Source organism: Callorhinchus milii, unplaced genomic scaffold (assembly GCF_018977255.1).
Source record: "Callorhinchus milii isolate IMCB2004 unplaced genomic scaffold, IMCB_Cmil_1.0 Scaffold10, whole genome shotgun sequence".
Classification (NCBI taxonomy): Eukaryota; Metazoa; Chordata; class Chondrichthyes; order Chimaeriformes; family Callorhinchidae; genus Callorhinchus; species Callorhinchus milii.
In genome coordinates, this window is record NW_024704751.1 from 2,386,666 (window position 1) to 2,412,595 (window position 25,930).

Below are 25,930 nucleotides of genomic sequence, written 5' to 3' on the forward strand. Positions count from 1 at the left end.
TTGCTTTCCGATACCGTATCGTTCCCATTTGCAGCGGAGCAGATCAGACTTGCTCGCGTGGGTAACGTACAGTATAATTGTACGCGGTATATTCTGTGGAGCCCTTTGAGACGGTTCGAAGACATGATAAGGCGCTATATCAAATGCAAGGATTATTATCATATCAAATGCAAGAATTATTATTGCATCAAATGCAAGGATTATTATTATTATTATTATTATTGCTGTTGCTCACTGTGGATTGCCATTCTGGTGCAGGGACAGGAGAGGGCGCTCTCTGGTTCTGTGCTCGGCCAGTGGGGGATGTGGAGACTCTTGGCCAACTGCTGCCCTTGTCGCTGGTCACAGTCCTGATCAGGAGCGAAGCGAAGAGGAGCGGCTGAGTCTGGTCTCTGTGCCACGTGGGTGACGGTGAGTTGCCAGTGAGTGGTCCAGAGGGGCGGCTTCCCTGGGGGTTGTGGAGAGCATCTGCCCCCCACTGTGTGTGTGTCTGTGTGTGTGTGGGGGGGGCGGTGTGTGTGTGGGGGGGGCGGTGTGGGTGGGGGGGGGCGGTGTGGGGGGGGGCGGTTGGGGGGGGGGGGGCGGTGGGGGGGGGGGGGGCGGTGGGGGGGGGCTGTGTGGGTGGGGGGGGGGGGCTGTGGGTGGGGGGGGGGCTGTGGGTGGGGGGGGGGGCTGTGGGTGGGGGGGGGGTTGTGTGGGGTGGGGGGGGTTGTGTGGGGGGGGGGCTGTGTGTGTGTGGGGGGGGGGGGGGGGCTGTGTGTGGGGGGGGGGGCTTGTGTGTGTGTGTGTGGGGGGGGGGGGGGGCTGTGTGTGGTGTGGGGGGGGGGGGCTGTGTGTGTGTGTGTGGGGGGGGGGGGGGTGGGGGGCTGTGTGTGGGGGGGGGGCTTTGTGTGTGTGTGTGTGTGGGGGGGGTTGTGTGTGTGTGGGGGGGGGTTGTGTGTGTGTGTGGGGGGGGGGGGAGTTGTGTGTGTGTGTTACAGGGTGACTTGACTGTCAGGATATTGGAAACATCATGTATTCAACCATCACTGTTTCAGCTAAATTCCAATCATTGCATTCCTCCCCCCTCCCAATTGGGGTGAACTTAATTTATATTTAATTTAAATGACACCTACTGGCAAAGATCACGGTGTGCATTTCCTGGCCATTTCTTTTCACTTATTAAATTGAAATTGAAATTAAATGTAGCACCGAGGCTCTGTGGCCCTGTAGCTGATAGAATCACATCTCACGGTGTCTGTCCTGTTCATTTTTTTTCCAAGCAAAATAAAACTACTTTTTTCCTAATAAAGAGGCGCGGGGGGGGTGGTGTGTCTGTGCGTGTCTGTCTCTGTGTCTTGTGTGTGTCTGTCTGTGTCTCTGCGTGTCTGTGACTGAGAGAATCTCTTTGAATAAATGTGTAGCTGGTTGTAACCATGTGAATCTGGTGCCTACATGTTCATACAGTGCAGTTCTGATTCTTCTACATCTCCCCCCCCCCCCCCCCCAATGTGACTGGTAACTGGTAACTATTAATGATTTGTTTAGTGTAACTGGTAACTTAATGTGATTGGTTTCCAATATGCCTATGATATTGCCCACGCGTGTTAATTATATATTTACATTAGGTTTGGAGTCCAGGGCTTCGGCTTATTTATTCTTCCCATAACTAACCCAATGGGAATGTTTCTAATGATGCATTTGTTCATCATTGAAGATATGCTGATGTCAGACCCCATTAAAAACACCATAACACAGAATAAGTGACTAAGGTGGAGCAATACACATTAATATTAGAACTTGTGGTTATTATTTCTGGCACCGAGACAGATAGTAGGTAAAGCTAGTGGGTATTACTGACCTTGGAAATCCTCCCCGTCTGGTCATCACTGATTCTCGTGGAGTAGTCGTGTTGAATGTTAATAACACCCATATACATCATGTGCTGTGAACAGAACTTATTCTCTTTCATTGCACTCTACAGGGCTCCACAATGAAAGAAGACGTTCAGCGGCTGCTTGTTCAATTCAAGGATGAGGCTGGAGAAATTCTTGGGACACCTTTTGATGTTCCGGTTGACATTACCACCGATAAACTACAGCTTGTTTGTAATGCTCTCTTGCCAAAGGTAAAAATAAATTACAAGTGCTGTAGTTGTATACTGTTGAATTTTAGGACCGTGACACTCAATAGACCAGTTCATTTGAGGTGACACGATGAATTTTACTTAATTCTTTTCCTTCTGGGAGCTGGTTTTGAGTGAAGCTCAGAAAGTGATGTGATGCTGTCATTTGGAAATGTCGGTTTAGACTACTGGTATCTTTCAGTGGCATTGTGTGATTCATCCCTGAGTCTCATTGAATTCCTGACCTTGGTTGCTCTGTCAGAGCGATGCAGAGCAGAGGTCAGTTGTGTCTTGGATTCATGCCTACCTGCACTTGCCCACATCCTTATGGTGTTCTGCAGGACCTGGGAGTGGGCCTGGATCCTGCCCTTGAGATGGGAGATGAAAAAACTATAGAATTGTAATGTTTTCCTCCTCCTGTAATGTGTTTTTCCAGGAGGACCCAGTGCCTTTGTCTTTCTATGTGAACGAAACAGAAATACTAACCTCACTGGAGAAGACCCTGGAAACGCAGCCAGTGGAAACTGAGAAGGTTTTGGACATCATTTATCAGCCACAGGCAGTGTTTCGTGTCCGAGCTGTGACACGCTGCACTAGTTCATTGGAGGGACACTCAGAGGCCGTTATTTCTGTGGCTTTCAGCCCCACGGGAAAGTAAGCCATTTTTTAGTTGGTTCCTACACTGATTTACTTCCACTTTAAATGGTCTTAACCCACTTGCTAACTGTCTGTTGGATTTATTCATCTTGACTTCAATTAAGCTGTTTATAAGCTTCCCTTTCTCAACCACTCGAGGTTTGCATTCACATGGCTTGCTATCGCCTAACTATTATTACTTGATTTTATCTTGCCTTCTGCCCTACTCATCTCAGCTTGGTGGTGTCCTTAATATTAATAATTATTAACTTATTAAATTATTAATAATTTTAAGAAAAAAAAACTTGGGGTGAAATTCCTCTGGTTGGTAAAGCTACTGCCAATGAATGCTCATGGTGGGTTATCTGTGCCCAACGCTCACTCGTGAACATTAAGTTCTTTGCTCATTACTGACATGTCTCTGACGTTGAAGGTATCTTGCGAGTGGATCAGGGGACACAACCGTGCGATTCTGGGATCTGTCAACAGAAACTCCACTATTCACAGCCAAAGGCAAGTTTTATTGAAACACGGTTCATTTTAGATTTCGACCCCATCTCTACACGGTATTTACTAATTGAGTGAGTAAGCAACTGGTGTGCTACCTGGATTCTTTATTTTGATTTATTTATTGCAGAAGATTACTTACTCTTTCAGATAGTTGAGAGCAGCACTGCTGATATTAAGTTGTAGAGTGTACATGGATCAGCTAATAACTGGAAAAGATGTATTCTCACTCTGAGCAACTGGGTTCAATTAAACTTGATGGAGCTCACTGTGCTCCTCTTCTGTTTGGCTTTAATTTAGAAGAAAGTTTCCAGTGAAGAATGTTGGTTTTACAGACACAGCTAAACAAAGGCAAGTGCAGTTGATGAAATGTTTCTGAAACCAGTTTAATTTCTTCCCTTTAGGGCATACGCATTGGGTACTAAGCATAGCCTGGTCTCCAGATGGGAAAAAGCTGGCGTCCGGTTGCAAAAATAGTCAGGTATTAAGTTAAATATTCTTGAAAGTCTTAACTACATTTAATTTTATCGCGGGTTGTCAGTATGTATGTTGATGTTGCGATATGCGTATTAGCTTCTCACTGGTCGGTCGGTCGGGAACTCGCCAAATGGGGAAGCGCTAATGTAAACAACAAATTACATTTGTATAGCGCCTTGCATGCTATATTTCTCTGGTATATTACCAGGCTAAGAGATTTTCTGAATCTGGCTGCTATATTTAAAACTTTTTGCAGATGCACAAATACAAGCCTGCTATTCAGAAAAAAGACCAAGGTCCATCTAGTTTGCCTTCCATCTTCCTGGAGGTCACATGCACATATGTCCCAAACTCCCTATGTACTATATCTCATAATGTTATTTTCCTAAAAGGAAATGATCTAATCTGTGTTCGAAAGAATCAACACTTCTTGCTTCAACCGTCTTCCGAGGGAGCCTGTTCCGAAGGTTCACTGTTCGCTCACTGAAATAGTGTGTCCATAGATTTGTTCTGAATTTATTCCCCCTCTGTCCTCTGGTTTTATTATTCTGGTTACTATTTACTATGTATGATTACGCATTCCTTTTTTTGGTTATAAAAATCAATCCATCTCAGGGTAATCCTGTGCGGTTGTACATGTGATTTCAGATATTCTTGTGGGACCCCAGCACAGGCACCCAGATCGGGAAAGCTCTAACAGGACACACCAAGTGGATCACGTATCTCTGTTGGGAACCTCTACACATGTGAGTAATTCATACAAGCCAGAGATTGGTGTCAAAATATAATTGTCCAGTCGCATTGTAGTTCATTTTAGAAACAAAACAGTACAAGTACAGATTACTCTGTTGTTAACGGCTAAACTTTGATGCTAGTTTATACAACAACAACAACAAGATTCCATTTATAGAGCGCCTTTCACGTCGGGAGGACGTCCCAAGGCGCTGTACAGTTGGGTCAGGACCCGAGCAGGGGGGGAAATGGTCAGGGTGAGGGGAGGGAAGGAGCGAGGAGGGGATAGAGAGTCGAGAGGGGAGCTGAAGGCTCGGTCAAAGAGAAAGGTCTTGAGACCGGCCTTGAAGGAGGAAGGGGAGGAAGCGGCGAAGGCACTGGGGGATGGAGTTCCAGAGCCTCGGGGCTGAGAGGCTGAAGGCCCGACCACCGATGGTAGGGCGGTTGGGGCGGGGGATGTGGAGCAGACCGGAGCCAGAGGAACGGGGGGTACGGGCAGGTAGGTAGGGGGATAGTAGGTCGGAGAGGTAGGAGGGAGCAAGGCCGTGAATGGCCTTGTAGGTGAGGATGAGGATCTTGAAATCGATCCTCTGGGGGATGGGGAGCCAGTGGAGGCGAGCGAGGGTGGGAGTGATGTGGTCGCGAAGCCTGGTGCGGGACAGTACACGAGCTGCAGAGTTCTGAATGACCTGCAGTGTGGAGGGAGGGCCGGGAAGGCCGACGAGGAGAGAGTTCCCATAGTCCAGCCTTGAGGTGATAAAGGCGTGGAAAGAGTTTCAGCCGCGTGAGGGGTGAGGTAGTGCCGTAGTCTGGCGATGTTCCGGAGGTGATGGAAGGCGGTGCCAGTTGTGGCGCGGATATGAGGGAGAAAGGACAGCTCAGGGTCGAACAGAACCCCGAGGTTCCTGATGGCTTTGAGAGGTGGAGAGTGCAGCCTTGGATGCTGATGCTGTCAGCGCCTGAGGTGCGGAGGCGCTGACGTGAGCCAATCAGGAGGGCCTCAGTTTTCCGCACGTTGAGCTGAAGAAAGTTGGTCTCTCGTCCAGGATTCGATGTCGGACAGGCAGCTGTCAGGACATCGGTGGTCGTGGAGTTGAGGATAGAGGAGGAAAGGTAGAGCTGGGTGTCATCCGCATACATGTGGAAGTTAACCCCATGTCTGCGGATGATGTCAACTCATAAGTGATAACCTGATAAATAATCAGGCAACATGACCGTTGAAATTTATTCCAACGTTATTGTATGTCAAACTCTATTTTTCGGGGAATAATTGATCTTTTTGGGCTAGAAGAGAAGGGAAGAAATTGGGGTTGTTCTTGTACCTCTGCTGATGCAATTCCGGGGTGGTGTTGCTGTGAGCCACATCTTTATTTCTCTCAATAGCTGCCAGCTGTTCTAAATGTTTTCAACTCCACGAAATGCAAAGAAAACTACATTGCGTTGACGAACTGTTCAAAATTTGGATTGCTTGAGATGCTGTGAATGATGGCAGGAGGTTATTAAGAAGTTTAGCGCCTTGGGACGACCTCCCGACGTGAAAGGCTCTATACAAATGTAATTCTGTATTTGTATTTTGTATTACCAGAAATCCACAGTGTCGGTACCTAGTCAGTGCGTCCAAGGACTGCAGTATCCGGATCTGGGATACCGTGCTGGGACGAATTGAAAAAATCCTCACTGGGCACACACAGTCTGTAACTTGTGTGAAGTGGGGGGGTGATGGTCTCATCTATTCCTCGTCACAAGACAGGACCATAAAAGTATGGAAGGCTGAAGATGTGAGTATCAGTTCATTTCTAAAGGCAGGTTCCTGGAGTGCCTGATGCCATGGATAGTGATTGGTGATTGTGTTGGCTGGACTCGCCACGCTCCTGTTAATGGTGACATTTTTTTTATTGCAACCTCCTGCTCTGTTGAATGCTTTCGAACAATCGACTGATACTGTAAGATTATAAAACTTAGGTAGGAGAGTTTGAAGCAAACTGGAAATGCAGGAGTCTTGCCCCCGCATAAGACTTTATGGATTAAACTTCACAAACAATCTGGAATAAGCAACAACTTGCATTTACACAGCGCCTCTCATGCAGGGTAGTGTCCCAGAGCACTTGACAGTGGCGGAGCATGATGTCAAGCCAGGGGGAGGAGGGTGTGAACAGGAAGGTCTTCAGGCGCAACCTGAAGGGGAAAGTAGGGACAAGGCAAGGGATAAAGGAGGAGTATTCCAGAGATTCAGGGCGTAGTGGCTGAAAGCGCGGCCACCAATGGTGGAATGGAGAGCATGGGGGACATGCAGAAGGGCGAAGGCAGTGGGTTATGGGTTGGGGGGTAAGCGGGTTGGAGAGGTAGGGAGGTGCCAGGGCATGAAGGTATTTGAAAACGAGTGTGAGGATCTTGAAATCGACCCATTCGGTGATGGGGAGCCAGTGGAGCTTGAACAAGCCAAGCACTTGTTCAATTGTAGATTAAAAAATGGTGTTCGAGGTAAATTTGAGATGGGTGTCGGACAATGTTTTACAATGGCTAATCAATTGTATTGCTGGCAGTTCAGACAAGCACAGGCTAGAAAAAGAAAAGGAACCGCTCAAATGTGGAGATATGGTGCCATGGGAGAACAATTTGGATATTCAGGGTATTCCAAAGAGTGGGAAAGTTCCTTAGCTAGCTTCAGGGTGGCTTTGTGCAGGCTTTGAGGGAAGAGAAGGAATAAAGAGCCATACACAAGGTGCTTTTCTACACATGTGCTGTAGATTTCATGCATAGCCTCTGAATTTGTAATTTAGTATTTATTAACCCCTTTTTTAAAAAAAAATTCTAATTCTGCATTCGTTCCAGGGAATTTTGTGTCGAACGCTGCAAGGCCATGCTCACTGGGTTAACACAATGGCACTCAGCACTGATTACGTATTGCGAACTGCAGCTTTTGAACCAGCTGAAGCTACGATTGTTCCCAAGGACAACAATGACCCATGTAGGTAACCTCAGCCTCGTTCGGATGTGGCTAATTCTGATCTGTCGACATGTCGTTTCCAGTTGGAAGCTGGTGACATTCTATGCTGGTGAAATTCAGCTACAGTGGGAACACAATATGTTTTAAAACCGCGAATGTGATGGTTGAGACCTGGTTTAGTATTCCATGAAGACTTGAGGGAGAGGAAATAAGAAAGGACAAAAATACAATATCTGACCACAGTACACAAGAGAAATCAGCTCAGAGTAGTAATAATAATTATCACATCTTCGAGACATCTCAAAGCAGGAGCCACAATTGCGTTATAGAGTAGTAGCTCTACTGCCTTAGCTTTTCATCGTACTTCACTAAGTGGATGTTCACTTGGCTCCACAAAGGAGCTGAGTAAGTGACGGCAATTTAAAAATAATTCAAGATCCGGGAAGTAACTGTCTGAGTAAGTACTTAGAAGTTAGGATTGTTACCGTGGAGTTTTGAGCACTTAGTTAGTACTCATGGGGGCAGTGGGAGAAGGTTTGATTTTCATCTCATTCTGCTGAATTCGCAATCTCAGACTTACTGCCACAGGGAAACCCTTGTGAAAGTCACGCATCTGTTCACAGGGTAAAAGTGGGGGAAGAGATACAGTAACAGGGGAAGAAGATTGTTTGACTGTCCTGGTTGCTAGATATGTTTAACTTAATAAGAGCTATACAAAGGGAAGATAGAGTATATTCATACCCTTCAGGAAGGAAGGAATATTTCAAACACATTGATAGGTAGCAGTGGATTATGAGGCTGTAATTCAATTGAGAAGTTCAGATACAGTAAACAGCAAGTTTGCATTCACTGAACCCCAAGAATGTATTCTATGTAGTTCTGATACACTTATTTTTACGTAGTATTACTAAAAATACTTCCAATGGAAAATAGTCATATTATTGCTCTGTGCGGGGCATAGATTCTGACAAGATGTTAGGCAGTGACATGGATCCTCACAAATGTAAAACAATATGAAATCTCTTCCCCCCCCACCCCCCACATACACAATAATCTCCTGCTCAGACCTGGAATGGCCTATTTTGTGAGTGACTCACATGTGATTTTCATTAATTATAATGATAATGCTTACATTTGATACAGCAGCTTTCATATCGGGAGGCTGTCTCAAAGCGCTTCACGGGATTTACTGTAAAGTGTAGTGACTGTGTGTTTTGTAATCTCTTTTAGGAGTAAAAGTATTACCCCATAAAACATACAAGATGCAGAGATTATGATTAAGAAAACTGGAAAATCAACAATGTGCACAAAGCATCTCCCCCATCGTTCTTTTGAACTTGTTTCTCACTTTAGGAGCACTGGATTCGGAGGTGTCATTTTGGGCAGGGAGTACCAGATCAGATGCATTGATGAAGCTACCAATGTCCTTCTTCATTGTTTAAATTTTTTTTTCTCTTTTTTAGTGGAAGAATTAAAGAAGAAAGCTTTGCAGAGATATGACCAAGTACGGGTAAGGTTACCACATGATAAAAGTCATCGTGAGCAGAGGCATTTATATTCATTTATTAACCTTGGTGATTGTAGGGTGACGTTGAAATACACTCGCAGCGAATAGCTGTGAAATGAAGACATCCAGCCTGGAGCGTGGTCTTGATTAGTTATTCCACACACGACGTTAGGTCGTTATCAACTTTGCTTTGGGAGGGGGAGTGATTAAATGTCACAATGAAGGAGAGACAAAGGAATGGGTCAACACTGAACACTTTTGCACACTAAGTAGCAGGGGCTTGGGGGCTGCTTCTACTTGTCCCCTTTAAAGGGTGCGGGGAGTGCAAAGAGTCCTGCTCCGTGGAACCCATCCCCACTCCACTCCTTATCTCCCTCCACCTCCTTGCCCCACTTCTCACAGACACCATTAACCTGTCCCTCTCCTCTGGCTCTGTTCCCATAAACAAAATATTTGAAGGTGGCAGGACAAGTTGACAAAGCTGTTAAAAATACATATGGGATCCTTGTTCGCTTTGTAAATAGAGGCATTGAGTTATGTTGAACCTTTACAAATTGCTGGCTAAGCCTTAGCTGGAGTATTGTGTCGAATTCTGGGCACCACACTTTTGGAAGGATGTCAGGGCCTTGGAGAGGGTGCAGAGAAGATTTATAAGAATGATACCAACGATGAAGGACTATAGCGGTGGAGTCCTGTAGCTCAGTGGTTAGAGCACTCGCCTTGCAAGTGAGAGACCTGAGTTCAATTCCAGGCAGAGGGCGAAACCTTGGGCAAGTTTCCTTACTCCACACAGAGCTTAATAATAATCCCTCAAAAAAAACAAAAAACAATAATAAATTGGTCATTTTCAATGCATGACTGTTTGTGGGACACTGCTGTGCGCAATTGGCTGCCGCGTTTGCCCACAAATATACAGTCAATTGACTTTACAGTATATTCTGTGAAACGCTTTGGAAGCGCTTTTCACGTCTAGAAGACGTGAAAAGCGCTATATCAAATGCAAGGATTATTATTATTATAATTATGTGGAGACCAGAGAGGCTGGGATTAATTGATTGATGGAAAGCGCTATATCAAATGCAAGGATTATTATTATAATTATGTGGAGAGACCAGAGAGGCTGGGATTATTCTCCTTAGAGCAGAGAAGGTTATGGGGATATTTAATAGATGTGTTCAAAATTATGAGGGTTTGATAAGAGTAGATAGGGAGAAACTGTTTCCTTTTGTAGGTGGGTCGGTAACCAGAGGACACAGATTTAAAATAATTGGCAAAAGAACCAGAGGGGAGATGAGGATAAATATTTTTAACCCAGAGTTATTACGGTCTGGAATGCACTGCCTGAAAGGGTGGTGGAAGCAGATTCGAAAATAGCTTTCAAAAGGGAATTGGATAGATACTTAAAAAGGACGAATTTGCAGGGCTATGGGGTAAGAGCGGGGGAGTGGGACTAGTTGGTACCTTTCAAAGAGCGGGCTGAATGGCCTCCTTCTGTGCTGCAAAATTCTATGATTTTAAGAATGAGGAAATAAAGCTAACCATAGAAGGAATGTTAAATTCCATATTCGATCTAACCATTTGCTATGGATATCTGCATTTGTACATGCATCCTATTGACTTTTTATGCCTTTTTTTTTCAGGGTGAGGGAGCAGAGAGACTAGTGTCAGGGTCAGATGACTTCACCCTTTTTCTCTGGACACCTGCAGAGAATAAGAAACCTCTCGCACGTATGACAGGTCATCAAGCTCTGATAAACGAAGTCTGCTTCTCCCCTGACACCAGGCTCATCGCCAGTGCATCGTTCGACAAATCGGTGAAACTCTGGGATGGCAGATCTGGAAAGTAAGGATGCCAATGACCTTCCAAATGTGTCTGGCTAGACGTTGGCTGGATAGCAACGTTACCAAAGGCTTGTAGTGAGAATGGGAGCAAGTCCGCCCGCCTGGGTTGGCTGCAGCAGGAATACAGCAAATCAAATGCAACTCGGCTGTATTTTTAAAAAAAAAACTTTTTGAAAGCTGCAACTGCTTAACATCTGATTAAATCTAGAACTGCCGACAAAATCATTCTTTCTTGATTGAATAATTCTTGATTTATGGCCACACCATAAATATCACTACTCAGTATCCAACTGAAAACGATATTGAGTTAACGTACATTTACCTAGATTAGTGCCAATGTTCGGCGGGCCACTTCTTGACGCCAATGTAGGGCACTTTTGGTCCGTGGACCATGGGTTGGCCACCACTTATCTGGACCTATCAGCAGAAATTTTAATTCCAGACAGATATCCATCTATTTTTACTGTGGTCCCAAAGAGATCAGTGGCGCTGTCGAGAGAAGCTGTGAGTTGTGAAGTTGTTTGGTCATGTTTTACAGTTCGCTCTGCTTTCATTACATCCAGGCTCGACTATGCAAACTCCCTGCTTGTCGGCCTCCCCAACTCCTCCCTCCACAGGCTGCTGATCATCCAGAACTCTGCAGCCCATGTCCTCTCCCGCACTCGGCTCCGTGACCCTATCACCCCCATCCTTGCCCAACTCCACTGGCTTCCCATCACACAGAGATCCTGGTCCTCACCTTCAAAGCCCTCCATGGTCTTGCTCCCCCCTACCTCTGCGACCTCCTAACCCCCTACCATCCTGCTTGTTCCTTCCGCTCACCCAGCTCTGGCCTGCTTTACATCCCCCGCCTCACTTGCCCCACTATTGGCAGGCAGGCCTTTCGCCACTCTTCCCCCGCTCTGGAACTCCACCTCGCCCTCTCCCGTGCCACCTTCAAGACTCATCTCAAGATCCTCTTCTTCAACGATGCTTTCGATCTCCCGGCTTCCCTCCCCCTGCCCTCTACCCTCCCCAATCCCCAGCTCGGGTCTGAAACTCTGGCTGTCCAGCGCCTTGGGACAGCCTCCCGACGTGAAAGGCGCTTTACAAATGTAATTTTGTTTGTGTTTGTATTTTGCTTTGGTCTGAATTCAACCCTTTTCCATTGGATGAGAGTCTCTACTCTGCTGCCTGCAGGGCTTTCTGGTTGGCACAGGCCCCTTTGCACAAAAACTCCTGTAAATTCAACATAAAATTGGCTATCTTGCTCAGAGAGGCTTTTAGGATGACTAGTGAAGAAAAGTGAACATGAATCCTGTGCAAAGTGATTAGGTTAAGACACAATGTTGGTAAAGAAGAGATTTTGCAGTTGTCTGAAATCAATATAACTGGCCCATGTGGGGTGCTCGAAGTGTGAAATGTTCCCAGTTTCCCAGTAATGAAGTCTCTCAATCCATGACTGTTTGTAGGACCCTGCTGTGTGCAATTGACTGCCACGTTTGGCCCACAAAACATACACTTTACAGTAAATTCTGTGAAGTGCTTTGAGATGCCTCGAAGACATGATATGGCGCTATATCAAAATGCAAGGAATTATTATTATTGAGCACAAAATGTTCATCTCTCACCTTCTAATTTCTAGATTCCTGGCTTCTCTGAGAGGCCACGTGTCGGCTGTGTACCAGATTGCGTGGTCAGCCGATAGTCGGCTTCTGGTGAGCGGGAGCAGTGATAGCACCCTGAAGGTCTGGGATGTGAAGATGCAGAAACTGTTCTTCGATCTTCCGGGTCACGCAGATGAGGTAAATGGCCCTTGATTTATTAAGCGTTTTTGCTGTGAGCAAGGGATGAGACTTCTCATTAAACAAAAATATTAAATAGACTTAAAACCTCTTGAAAAGACAAGGTTCATCCTTGGACTTGGCCAACAATCCCTGAATAATACTGATCACTCACTCCATGGCTGTTTGTGGGACACTGGTTTGCGCAAATTGACTGCATGTTCACCCATAAAGTACATACTTTACAGTATATTCCGTGACTTGCTTTGAGACGTCTTCATGATGTGATATAGTACTATATGTTTGTAGGATGGTCCACGACTGATCTTGCATGAACTTTAAAAATTGTTGTCATTGCTGCTTTGTCAGTTTGTCATTTGAACCTCACCATTATAGACTTGATGTGCAATACGCAATAAAAATTCTTGGGAATATTACATATCAGGAAATTTTAATCAACCCATATAGCACTTATTTATCCAAAAGCACAGCACTTAAATATCGGGTACAATTTATACGTAGCTGCAGTGAGACAGCATTAGAATGCACCCCAGTATACCATGGGAACGCCAAGAGCATGTTTGCTCTGTCGACTACTCGTGGTACACTTGCAGTACCACCTGCAATAACCTTCTGGCTTGCAGCACTGGCTGGTTTCCTGCATAGTGTGCATGTAGGAAATGACATCAGTGGCAACCTGATAAATCTGGAAGCGTTGATTGGCTATCATTTTTTTTAGCACCCTTCATTGTAACAGTGCAGTGGTGTCTGGCTTTATGGATGCAAACCACTGCATTATAATAGGGTCTGATTACATTCCAGAATGCACTGCACTTGTCCTAAGGACAATTGAAACACTTACATTTCACTGACACATTCACCTGTTCATAGCTCAGAACTGCAGCTCATGACTGTAGGTCCAACTGGATGTTTCACAAGCTGACATCTTCCTGGTTTGCACCTTCAGGTATACGCAGTGGATTGGAGTCCTGATGGGCAGAGAGTAGCGAGTGGAGGAAAAGACAAAGTGTTGAGAATGTAAGTATGGAGATAAGCAATCCATATATTGGAAAATTTCCAGGAACAGGCAAGTAATGTGCCTGCAGTGATAATTTGCTTTGAACCTCACTGTATCTTACATCTCTAATAAGCATTAAGGTCTACCAGTTATCTATTTACTATGGATATGCGAAAGCAGTATATTAACATTTAATCTGAAAATTAATCAATTATTTACTCTGCTGAGCACCATTTGGTTTAGTACCATGTTGTATATACCAGAAACTAACAGGTTTATTTCCTGTTGTGTGTTGATGGATTACAAAGACTTACAGCCTCTGAGCTGGGAGCAGGAGGGGTGTGTGTGTGTGTGTGGATGGTGGATGAGGAATCCATTAGTTCCTTCTCCAGATTACTATCCAGTCATTTCTCGTAAATAATGTGTGCAGGTAAAGATGTTAAAAACTGTGATTTGCCAGCTCTCATCTAGCTTGCACATGAAGATTAACCACATGAGCAAGATCTGGTGGCTTTGTGGGTGTGTTTCCCCCCCTGAAAGTGTCAGTGCCTTCAGGATGGTAGCAGGGGCAGAAAATTAGCAACAATTTACTTTTCGTACCATCTTTGGTGACGAGAAATACCTTTTAATCCATCAATCAATTAATTTTTTTTAAAAAGGTCTGTCTCCTGGTCTCATGCGGCTTGTGAATCCACCCTCACGTGGCAAACACAACATTCACTTAAAACAAATAGATAAGATTGTTTTAACTGAAGGAATCACCGACAAAATATCAATAATAGCATAATCTGGCAGCAGTATATTTAGGCATAATGTTAAAAATTATTCTACTGCTTTACTAAGTGAATGATTGGAGTAGGTGACTTATCTCGGTCACATTCTGTCATAGTGACTTCCAGCAATGTCAGGAAATCCAAAGGTTTGTAAATGTGTATGATTGGAATGGACTTTCAGTTTGAGCATTTGCTGAGCAGCACCTTTTCCTTGTATTTTACAGATGGAGACGATAATAGCACAGTAAATCCTCCATTTGGAAGAAAGCTTATTTTTACTTGGAAAATCACCATCCACACACTGCAAAATGAGTTCCCTTCAGTAAAAGAAAACCCACAATAATGTACAGCAGTGATGAGTCCAGAGCAGGATAACTTCCTCATTGTAAAATGTATTGTGTGTAAAAATATTGTAAATTGCAGGACAGATGGATTAGATTATTGAATGATGCAATTTATGTTCTTTTTTTTAAAAAAATACAAAGAGGTCACTTTACAAAAGTGTGAGCAACCTTCCAGATTCACGTGTCTATAGTAAGGACGCAATTTTATTTTGAAAAATGAAATTTCCCTTTTCTCTCTTTGTGTCTGTGTTATCCTTACTGCTGGCAGTGCTGGAGGAACACTGCATTGTCAGCCGTCTTTTGCACGAAGCATTAAACTAAGGCCTTGTCAGTCTGTTGAGGTAGTTGCTAAAGGTCCTGTGGTACCATTTGAAGAGGAGGGAGTATCTCACAATGTCTCGACCACAAAAATCCTCCAGGTGTACATTGATCATTCACTTAATGTCTGTTTGTGGACAATGCTGTGCGCAAATTTGCTGATGTGTCTGCCTAAATAACATAATCTGTAATCAAGCCCCATCACTTCCAGGTCTGGGATGAATTTGAGACAGTAAAGCTTCCTATTGGACTGTTGAGTGGTCATTGTTCTGATGTAGGATTTGAACCCACAACCTTCTGACTCAGGCAAGAGTGCTACAGGATCAATCACACCTTTTATGGATTAATTACGTGGAATGCTCATTGCCTCCTCAATGTAGCTGATATGTAGAATGTGTAAATGCATCTAGGAGACATTCATTCACTATTGGCAAAGTAGTTGACCTTTCTACTTAAGAGTTTGCAAGATGATCCAACTCTTCACTTGCGATGCAATTCTCCACAACATTTGAACTCGTTTTTAAAAGTAGGTTTATTTGAACATTAAAAATAAAACAGATTTACACAGTGATGAATTTCAAAATGCCATCCAAGCAGGATATTGTTAATGTCTAAAAACAATCACAGATTGAAGAAGTGTAAATGAGACAATTTTCCTTTGACTCAACGCTTTGTTAAGATGTCATCCTTGCATTTGATATAGCATCCTTTCATGTCAGGACGATACCCTACAAGTGGAAATATTACAGTAAAGTGTAGTGACTTATTTTGGTAGGATCATGGTTATTTTTAAAATATAGATTTTAAAAATAAAAATTCTGTCAAAGAATCCTTTAAAATTTACAAACATTCAAGGTGGGTGGTGGGCGTAGAAATGCTTTAATTCTGCTTAGAGGTGCACCCATAGAACCATAGACATTTACAGCACGGAAAAAGGCCATTCGACCGATCGTGTCTGGCCCTTAAGAGCAATCCTTTCAGTCCCATTTAAACTGCCTTTTCCCCATTTAAGCACTCTGAGCAAATTGTTATTTTATCCATGTAATTCATTCTTTTAAGTATGTTTAATTCCCTCTTCAAGGCCAATGTGGATTCTGCCTCAACTACCGCTCCTGGCATGGCAGTCCATATCCTAACCATTCTGTGTGAAAAAAAATTCTCACCTCTCCATTTGCTAATTATCTTAAATTGATGCCCTCTGGTCACTGACCCACAGACCAGAGGAAATCATTTCTCCCCATTGACTTAACCAAACCCCTCCTCATTTTATAAAGACCCCTTATCAGGTCAACCTTCTTTGAATGCAACTATTTATCACCTCAAGGCTGGACTACGGGAACTCTCTCCTCGTCGGCCTTCCCAGCACCTCCCTCCACAAGCTGCAGGTCATTCAGAACTCGTTCACGGCCTCGCTCCCTCCTACTTCTCCGACCTACTATCCCCCTACTTACCTGCCCGTACCCTCCGTTCCTCTGGCTCCGGTCTGCTCCACATCCCCCGCCCCAACCTCTCTACCATCGGTGGACGGGCTTTCAGCCTCTCAGCCCTGAGGCTCTGAAACTCTATCCCCCAGTGCCTTCGCCTTCCTTCCTCCCTTTCCTCCTTCAAGACCTTTCTCTTCAACCGTGCCTTCACCTCCCCTCTCGACTCTCTACCCCCTCCTTGCTCCCTCCCTCCCCCTGACCATTTCCCCCATGCTCGGGTCCTGACCCAACTGTACAGCGCCTTGGGATGTCCTCCCGACATGAAAGGCGCTCTATAAATGCAATCTTGTTATTGTATGACTGTACCTTCAGTCACCTTCCCACAACGCTCGAATCACAACTTCCAGCTTGGATGCAAAACCCTCCACTGTCTAGCATCTTTGGATGTCCTCTCGTCTTGAAAGGTGCTGGAGGTTCAAACATAAGCTGTGAGTTGCACAGGGGGGTAATTTAGGGCGGTGCAATTGTACATGGTTCCCAAATAAGGCAGGGGCCCCGATATAGTGATAAGGATTTCAGATTTTCCTAGTCTGAGGTAAATTGATTGTGATATGGTTTCATATGGTTGTTAGCTGATTGCTGGCTCGCTTTTCCGGGGTTAATAATTGCTTAAAAAAATTATAATAATAATTTGGACACTTCAATCCATGACAGTTTGTCGGACACTGCTGTGAGCAACTGGCTGCCTCATTTCACCCACAAAACAGTCACTCCACCTTACAGTATATTCTGTATTCGCCTCGCAAGCGAGAACACCTGGGTTCAATTCCCGGCAGGGCGAAACATTAACCAAATTTCCTTACTCCACACGCCTTAGTTTACCTAGCAGTAAGTAGGAACCCGGTTGGTAGTGAACTAGCAGATCGCTTTTCCGCAGGTAATAATTCAAAAAAAAAATGGTCACTTCACTCCACGGCTGTTTGTGGGGACACTGCTGCGCGCAATTGGCTGTCGCGTTTTGTCCACAAAACAATAAGATTACATTTGTATAGCGCCTTTCACGTTGGGAGGACGTCCCAAGGCGCTGGACAGTGTACATCATTTCAGACCTGAGCTGGGGTCACAGTTGGGAGAAGGGAGGGGAAGGGAGGTGGCCGATGGCATGGTTGAAGAGGAGGGTCTTGAGGCTGGACCTGAAGGAGGCTGAGGAGGGGGTGAGGCAGAGTGATTGGGAGATGGAATTCCAGAGGTTGGGGGCAGAGTGGCTGAAGGCCAATGGTGGGGTGGGTGGGTCGGGGGATGTGGAGCAGCCAGAGCCGGCTGAGCGGAGGAAACGGGCCGGTTGGTAGGGGGTTAGGAGGTCACAGAGGTAGGGTGGGGCGAGGCCATGGAGGGCTTTGTATGTGAGGACCAGGATCTTGAACTGGATCCTCTGAAGGACAGAGAGCCGATGGAGTCGGGCGAGAGTGGGGGAGATGAGGTCACGGAGTTTGGTGCGGGAGAGGACATGGGCTCCAGGGTTCTGGCTTATCTGCAGCTGTGGAGGGAGGAGTTGGGAAGGCCGACAAGCAGGGAGTTTGCATAGTCGAGCCTGGAGGTGATGAAGGCAAGAGTTTCAGTGGCCTGAGGGATGAGGTAGTGGCGGAGTCGGAGTTATGGAGGTGAGGGAAGGCAGAGCGGGTCATGGCTTGGATGTGGGGGAGAAAAGACAGTGGAGGGTCGAACAAGACACCCGGGTTCCTGACTGGCTGGTGAGTTGTAGTGTGCAACCATGGAGGTTGATGCTGCCAGAGCCTGAGGTGCTGAGGCGTTGGCGCGAGCCCATCAGGAGCTGTAGGCAATTTGCCCTCATCCGGGACTCGATGTCCGGGACAGGCAGTCACTGCACACAGTCACTACACTTTACAGTATATTCTGTGAAGCGCTTTGAGAGAGACGTCTCGAAGACGTGATGAACGCAAGCAAGGATCGTTATCATCACCATCACCATCACGACTTTTCGGTCACCCTGTCCGTGTATGTAATGCGTGGTTGTTGTTGCATCATTCGGGAGAGCCATCCTTACCTCCCCCATCACACACACACACACACACACACCCCATGGAGGAAGCAGGTGTGCGGGTTCGAAGCTGTCCCCAACCTCCCCAAAGCCCTGGGGTTTTTTTTTATTTATATCTATAAATAATATATATTTTTAAAAAAACTTATATAAGGGACGGAAATGATGCACCAGGTGGGGAACGTCACACACACACACACACACACCCACCGACCGTCCGTCTGTCTCTTTTTTTTTAAAAATAACAACTCCCGCTCCGGGCTGACGGCGGAGGGCGAGTCAACTGTACACCTTCTCTAATCATTATAAACGGTCTGCGAGAAGGGAGCAGCTGCCGTGGCCCCTCTTTCGCCCCCTTTCACCTCACTCACCGGCTCAAAACGCCCCGATGTCGCCCGCTCGCCGATGATGATGATGAGGAGGAGGAGGAGGATCAGCCGCCGTTTGGCGGACGAGGGTCTCCTTTGAGCGGCGGCGGAGGAGGACGGACGGACGGTGGCGGTGAGTGCGGCGTCTCGAGCTCCACATAAACAAACCAGGCGGGCGGAGTGATACAATATTTTGAATTTACAAGTGAAGATGGTAAGGGGGGGTGGATTTTAAAAAAAAACGTTTAACAGTTAACGTGTCAAGCGACAGCGTCGCTGCCAATCGACTGCCCGCCGGTACATTAGCCCGAACGGTGACAGAAAGGGCGACCGAAACTCATCCCAGAGCCGGTTAGGGGGAGGGCGAAAGGAGCGCACTCTTTGGCCGGGCGGTGGGGGGCGGGGGGGAAAGCGGATGGAGACGGCGAAGAAGAAGCGGAGAGAGAGGGCGGGTGCGCTGCGGCGCTATAAAAAGAGCGACGCGTCCGCTCGCTTGTTGTCATCGGTTTGTCAACGGTTCGGGTCGGGGCGCCGCGCGCGTGAAAGGCCATCAGCTGCTGTCATCATGACAAAAGAAACCATAATAAACTGCCGCATCATGTCCCATAAGTGAACAACCACCCTGTGCCCGAAACGCCTCCTCGTCGTCGTCGTCGATATCATTTACCAATTATTATCACCACTATGCTTGTGTGTTTGTTTGTTTTTTTCAAAAAAAAGTTTATCCCCGAAAAGCATGAACAAGGATAAAGCGTCCGTGGAATGGGATTATGGTGGGAGCGCTGCTGGTGCCGCCGCCACCACCACCACCACCGCCACTGCTGCTGCTGCTTCTTCATCATCTTCTGTTCCTTGTTCTTCTTCACCATCATCATCATCTTCATCATCTTCAGAACTGGTGCTAATCATCGGGAAAGTCGGGGTTTGCTACGTGAACGCGCTGACGAGCGACGAGGAAGGAGCCACCCGGGCAGCGTCGACCTCCGCTTCTCCAGCCGTTACTTTAGTTTCGCCGTTTCTCTCCTCTTAGCCCCTCTCCGCGCCGCCGCCGCCGCCTGTTATGGAGGTAGTGGGCGACTTCGAGTACAACAGGAAGGATCTGATCGGGCACGGGGCGTTTGCTGTGGTCTTTAAAGGCCGTCACAGGAAGGTAATTTTGAAGGAGGGGGAGGGTGGGAGGCGCTGCGGTGTTTTTTTTTCTCTTTCCCCCCCCCCAAAAAAAAAGCCCTTTTGTAAAGGTCTCGGTTTTCTGGTGTGTTGTGTGTGTGTGTGTGTTTGTTTGTGTTTGTCTGTACAGGAAAAAAATACCACAGGTCCACAACGAGACCGAACTCTGCAAATTATTCTTACGATTCTTACTCCTCCCCCCACACCCACCCCCCCCCCACCCACCCACCTTAGTTACAGTCGTCTATTTTTTTTAAATCGAAAAAAAAACAAAACAAATGTGGTTATGAAGTTGGGTTTTCTTTTAAAATTAAAAAATAAATAAAATCTTACATAAACGCCACCTGGCCAACCCCCCCCTCCTCCCCCCCCCCCCCCCCCTCAAAACAAAGTGTCGTCAATGTGGTTTTACTTGCTCGAAGGGGATAACTGTGGGAGAGTATGTGCGCGAGTGTGTGTGTGTGTGTGTGTGTCTGATGTCTTGTCTTTGTCGATGTTTGCTTTTGCTTATCATCCGCGGTTATTTTGATTATTTTGGTAACGTGTTGGTTGTGCAATTCGCCTTCTCGCTGCGGTTATCTGTCGCTGTGAGTGGTGCAATCTGTCTGTCTTGTGTGTGTGTGTAATCGACGTCCAATTTCTACACAAGAGTTGAAGCATCAAAACTTCCTCCTCTTAACCCGTACCCCTTCCCTTCCTTCTCCACTCTGTCCAAATGATTTATATATATATGTATGTACTGTACACTGTTTCCTGTAGATTTCCGTGACAGTATCGTGGAGGATCCAGATTTATTTTGGATTTCTCAAATTACTCTTTATGAAGGGATGGAGGCACCTCGGAATTAATCGACGGTCTCCGGGTCATCTATAAGTTGCCTGACCTAGTTTATAGTTTGACGCGGTGCGTTTGAGATTATGAAAATCTTAACGAAAAATTTGTGGCAGCTTATTTCACTTGTTCCATATTTCCTGCTCACCCCCCCCCCTTTATGGAAATAAGCATGGGAGCAGGTTTGAATGCTGGGATATGTTTGTGCGTTTGTTAATAGCAATGAATTTCCTATTTTGAAAAGCTTTTTAGATACATTTCTTTGTCGATGCATTGCAATAATGCTGGTTGTAAAATCAGGAGCAACGTAGCAATTTTTTAACACAATAACAATAATCTGACAATAAATGTAAAACTTTGCTCAGAATTTTCAATAATATTAACTTGCAGTACAGTACCATGGTGTACTGCCAACAGCTGAAATCGCACCAGGTTGAGGACAAGTCCTCACTGCGAGGTCTCAAGTAACAATGCTCCTGATTATGTCAAACCTGCCTGGCTTTGCCCAACTCTAGGAAGAAGCTGTATCTTTCCTCCCACCACTAACGATACGTTTAGACACTATACTGCAATAATTCTTTCAACCTCTAAAGGTTGAAGGGTGCAGTGGATCCAGCAGGATGAAACCACAATACAAGTGCAGTGGAGGTGAAGGAGATTTTGGAAGCATAAATCATAGTTGTTTGTTCGAAATCTCTCCCCAAGCAATCATAAGCTCATTGGAGCACTAAAAATACAGGTTCAACACTTTCCATTCAACTATGATCTCAGTTGTGTTGTGGTGGAAAGGCAGCAAACAGAAGCAAGATGCTGCTCTCTATGGGAGGAAAGTGTGAGAGAGGAATCATTCACGGTTGCTGTCATGTGACAACTAATGAAGGATTAGAATGGTATTGGCAGAGATCTTACCCACAGATGGTGTTTATCTTGGGAGTAAAATATAAGGATTCATACTTTACTTTTTAAAAAAGAAAGACATTTCTGCTCAAAATTAATTTGCTTGTGTAACTCAACTGTTCTGAAAAGGATTTGTGTTAGGAATAAGCTGAGCTCTGCTTTAGGATATGCGTGGGAGAAATATTGATTTATGCAGGTGGTGTAAAAACTGGGTCAGAAGTAATAAGTAATTTAACTGCTATTTTGGTCACCCAAGGCAACAGTGTCTTTTTGGAATACTGATCATAAATGCTATTTAGATGCTACTAGTTGATTGACTTGTAACCATTCCCAAGAAAAAATATCCATTGAATACTGTGTAAAAGGTCTGATGGGAGTGAGATTTCAGATGGGGAAGACAGATTTGTTTTGGGAAAATATCAATTTCAATTCAATTCTAAGATGAGATGTTTCTTTACACTCAGTTTGAAAATGCAGTAAATCATTTTGATTTTCCTTCAAGTGATGTGCTTTTCTAAAGTAGATCAGTTTTAAAGATGCTAATATTTTGCCAAATTACATCAAAAGAATGCAATATGTGTACCTGGCCACTGCTCTTCAGTACTGGATTTCTACCATAAATATACAAAGGTTAACTGCATCATTACACAAAACCTTGTTTTAATGATGCCAATGTATGTTAGAACCTGTATTCTATACAGATATACAAAAAACTTGTAAACGTCTTATCAGTTGGTACCATAACATTTAATATGACTTATGCAAACTATGAGTTATGGCAAACCTGCATAAGTCATATCACATATGACATTGTAAAGTTGTGTACAAGTCAGATTTTATGACTATCACATAACAAATACACAAGTACTGTACTGGCTGGTGACGTTAAGGCAAGGTTTATGTACCATGTTTAACCCATGCATATTAAAACTATGGTAGCCCATTCTTTCCATATACATTACTGCATAGTACTGTACCTCATGTGCAGAAAATGTACCGTACGCGATAACGTTGATATTACACCCCCAGGAGGGAGGGTTGCGGAGAACGTACCTACCTATATCAACAACAACAAACAACAAATTATATTTGTATAGTGTCTTTCAGGTTGGGAGGACGCCCCAAGGTGCTGGATAGTCAGGGATTTGGACCCGAACAGGGGTTGGGATCAGGGGGGTGGGGTGGAGGGTGCCTGAAGTCGTGGTCGAAGAGGAGGTTGGGACGTGTCTTGACGGAGCAAGGCGAAGGGACTGTGGAATGGAGTTCCAAAAGGTAGGGTTAGGGAGGCTGAAGGCCCAACAACAACAAGATTACATTTGTATAGCGTCTTTCACGTTGAGAGGATGTCCCAAGACGCTGGACAGCGTACAGCATTTCAGACCCGAGCTAGGGTCAGTGGGGGAAGGGGAGGGGAAGGGAGGTGACCGATGGCATGGTCGAAGAGGAGGGACTTGAAGGAGGCTAAGGAAGGGGTGAGGCGAAGTGACTGGAGGATGGAATTCCAGACGTTGGGGGCAGAGTGGCTGAAGGCTCTCCCACCAATCGTGGGGCGGGCCGAGTGCGGGACATGCAGCAGGCGGAGGCCTGCTGAGCGGAGGCTCCGGTCTGCTCCACGTCCTGTATGCATAGCATTAAGAAAGAAAAGTAAAAGTTGGGGGTTAGAGAAAAGAGAAGTTAACCTCGACTGATGTTGTACACCTTTGGAATAACCTCTTAGTGATATAGGAAAATCTTACATTGGTTAGAAAGTTCGTTGGAGAAGAGGAATTTTATTTTATCAGGCCTCCACACCAGATGATAATGTAGTCAATCTATCATTTGTCCATTCGTTAAGCTATAGAGTGAATTTTGTAGTGGATATTCTGATACTTTATTGTTTCTTTTTGTTTTCTTTGACCTGAAAAATGTACTGTAGTTTACTTTTGTTCATACAACTCATAATCTCTGGCCCGTACGTTGCTCACAAACTCACCATATATGTTTTCAGCTTTTCAAAAATAAATTGCCTGTTGTACTTCACTTCTGGTTTTATTGTTGTTATGTGCAATTCTTATATATTGAACCTGTGTCCAAAACATACTGTTTAACGTAAAAAGAGGAGCTGCAGCCTACAATACACATCGCACTGTATTTAGACCTGTGTTTTTCTGGGAAATTATTGCTTTGTCTTTTACATTTTGCCCACAAAATATATGGCCACTCCTCTTTACAGTGAATTCTGTGAAGTGTTTTTGAGACGTCATCCTGACGTGAAAGATGCTATACCAAACACAGATTATTATTATTACATTTAAATTTGGCCTGTCTAAATTTCTGTATAATGTATTCTTTTACTGCCTTTGACAGTGTTGTTTTAATGACTAATGATGGGAGGAGTTGTTTTTGTGCTATTAAACCAGCAGCCTTCAGAAAGATGTCTTTCTAAGTTTTTAATTGAAATGGTGAGTCTGAGGAGAACCTTTTGTTGGGGAAAGTGCTGAACTAAGTTCTAGGAAAGAACTTCCAGGAAGGAGTGTGTGTTTTTTTAAAAAAAGGAAAGAGTTTTTCAACCAGTGTTCTGCCTCAACTAGCTTTTCTGAAAAACCATTCCAGCTGTCGATTACTCTGTGTTTAAAAAAAATGTAGTATCTGGCCTAAACTTTCCCTTCCTAATCAATATGCTAGGAAACACGGGTCTAATCATATATTTTATTGGAGGTTGCAGCTGCTCTTCTTACAACCCTAAATGACATGTTTTAGACATGTGTTAAAATGTTGTAAAATTGCACAATATATTCACATAACCAGCAGTAGAGTGCTGCTGACAATTTCTTTCGGAAAAACCCTGACAATATGGAGGGCACTGACCTGATGTAACTGGAGAAATTTCTCTCTGGGTTTACTTTCTCTACTCCATTAAACATTGTGTATACCTTTTGTAAAGTCTTTGCTAGCAAGATTCTTTTGAAGCTGTATTTTATCTAGTTTGTCTTAGCTGGTATATGGAAATACTGGGGAACAGTCATATTGCTGTCCTCTGCATGCTTGTCGAAACACCTGGATGTTTCTTGCATGTGATATATCGTCTTATCATGTCTTTGAAATGTCTCATAGCGCTTCACAGAATATACTGTAAAGTGGATTGGCTGCATATTTTGTGGGTGAAATGTTCCTCTGAGAGTGACTGGGAAGTGTACACATTATTATGTCCAGTGCACCATACTGCTTCAACATAACCTCTGTGGATTTGACCTTAAATTGATTTTACAATATGGTCCAACATTGTATTCTTCGTTTATTGCTGCATCATATAGTTGGGTCATATTAAATGACATGTCCATACCATTAAGTAACTTTCAATTTCACACTTATCAAGTTCTGCTCAATCAGTGGGCTGTGAGATCTATTCTTTAACTTTTAGCACACACTAGTATTTCATCATAAAACATATGCAGGTCTCTTCCCCACAGATATGTTAACTTAATTTCTAATTTTAAATTACAAACTGCACCACTTCAGTGGTTGATGCATCATTTTATTGGGGAGAAAATAACAATCTTGATTTACACAATTGCTTTGTTGTAAAAATATTCAGTCCTCAACACTGTAATGTTTTCTTCCAGTTAATGGAGAAATACCTAGGTCTACATTTGCTCTTATTTTCGTAGAATTTCAGAGAATCCAGAATTTGATAAATTGTTGAATTAATTCTCAGCTTTTTCACTATTTCCTGAAGTTCTTAAACTTAGAGAACCAGATTCAAAACAAAGACTCTATTTAAGAATTTGCCCAGTGTGTTCAGTAAATACTTCCACAGCTCAAGAGTATGACTGTTGCATGTTTTTGAGTGAATGCAGTTGAGCTTGTGTTAGCCATTATTTATGTATGATGTGTATATATATTATGTTGATACACCGATATTGCTGCTTTTGTGATCCAATAAAAATTGTAGCTTTAAATATGATCTTTCATCTGCAGTATAAATGTCCTTGTTTCTCCTTCTCCAGAAACCAGATTGGGAAGTGGCTGTAAAATGCATAAACAAGAAGAATCTATCAAAATCACAAATCCTTCTCGGGAAAGAAATCAAGATATTAAAGGTACAGTTGTTTTTGTGCATGTGCTTGAATATTTAGTAACCACTATAGTCGCAGATGCTTCACAATGTTTGGTTGCTAGATGCTGTCCTCAATCTTATTAAACACAATCTGTTACCAGGTCACAGTGAAAAAATAAA

The 25,930-nt window shown here is 44.4% G+C and overlaps 2 protein-coding genes across 4 annotated transcripts in view; both read left to right on the forward strand.

Moving 5' to 3' along the window:
* Positions 1-330: 330 nt before the first annotated feature.
* Positions 331-14,776, forward strand: nle1 (notchless homolog 1 (Drosophila)). Of its 2 annotated transcripts, none has more exons than XM_007906197.2 (13): positions 331-411; positions 1,964-2,107; positions 2,541-2,758; positions 3,174-3,253; positions 3,652-3,728; positions 4,373-4,470; positions 6,042-6,234; positions 7,289-7,424; positions 8,867-8,913; positions 10,551-10,753; positions 12,377-12,536; positions 13,483-13,553; positions 14,531-14,776. In XM_007906197.2, exons 2-13 carry the CDS (start codon positions 1,973-1,975, stop codon positions 14,541-14,543), a joined length of 1,431 nt encoding a protein of 476 aa, XP_007904388.1. In that variant the 5' UTR covers positions 331-411; positions 1,964-1,972; the 3' UTR covers positions 14,544-14,776. The 2 variants fall into 2 exon arrangements, with proteins under 2 accessions (XP_007904388.1, XP_007904389.1); XM_007906198.2 differs by having other exon boundaries at positions 336-422.
* A 4,532-nt stretch (positions 14,777-19,308) lies between these two features.
* ulk2 (unc-51 like autophagy activating kinase 2) overlaps positions 19,309-25,930 on the forward strand; it is a 55,751-nt gene continuing 49,129 nt past the window's right edge. Inside the window, exons 1-2 of one of the 2 annotated variants that reach the window (XM_007906200.2) lie at positions 19,309-19,969; positions 25,701-25,793. In XM_007906200.2, coding sequence (XP_007904391.1) covers positions 19,880-19,969; positions 25,701-25,793 — 183 coding nt within the window. In that variant the 5' untranslated portion in view covers positions 19,309-19,879. The remainder of the gene's footprint in view (positions 19,970-25,700; positions 25,794-25,930) is intronic. The other variant, XM_007906201.2, reaches the window with a different exon arrangement.

What these genes read in the sequence shown, in the direction of transcription:
- nle1 (XM_007906197.2), top strand. Translation starts at nt 1,973, where the DNA reads ATGAAAGAAGACGTTCAGCGGCTGCTTGTTCAATTCAAGGATGAGGCT. An exon ending in CCGGTTGCAAAAATAGTCAG is followed by an intron (nt 3,729 to 4,372) that starts GTATTAAGTTAA and finishes ATGTGATTTCAG; the next exon opens with ATATTCTTGTGGGACCCCAG. An exon ending in AAGTATGGAAGGCTGAAGAT is followed by an intron (nt 6,235 to 7,288) that starts GTGAGTATCAGT and finishes CATTCGTTCCAG; the next exon opens with GGAATTTTGTGTCGAACGCT.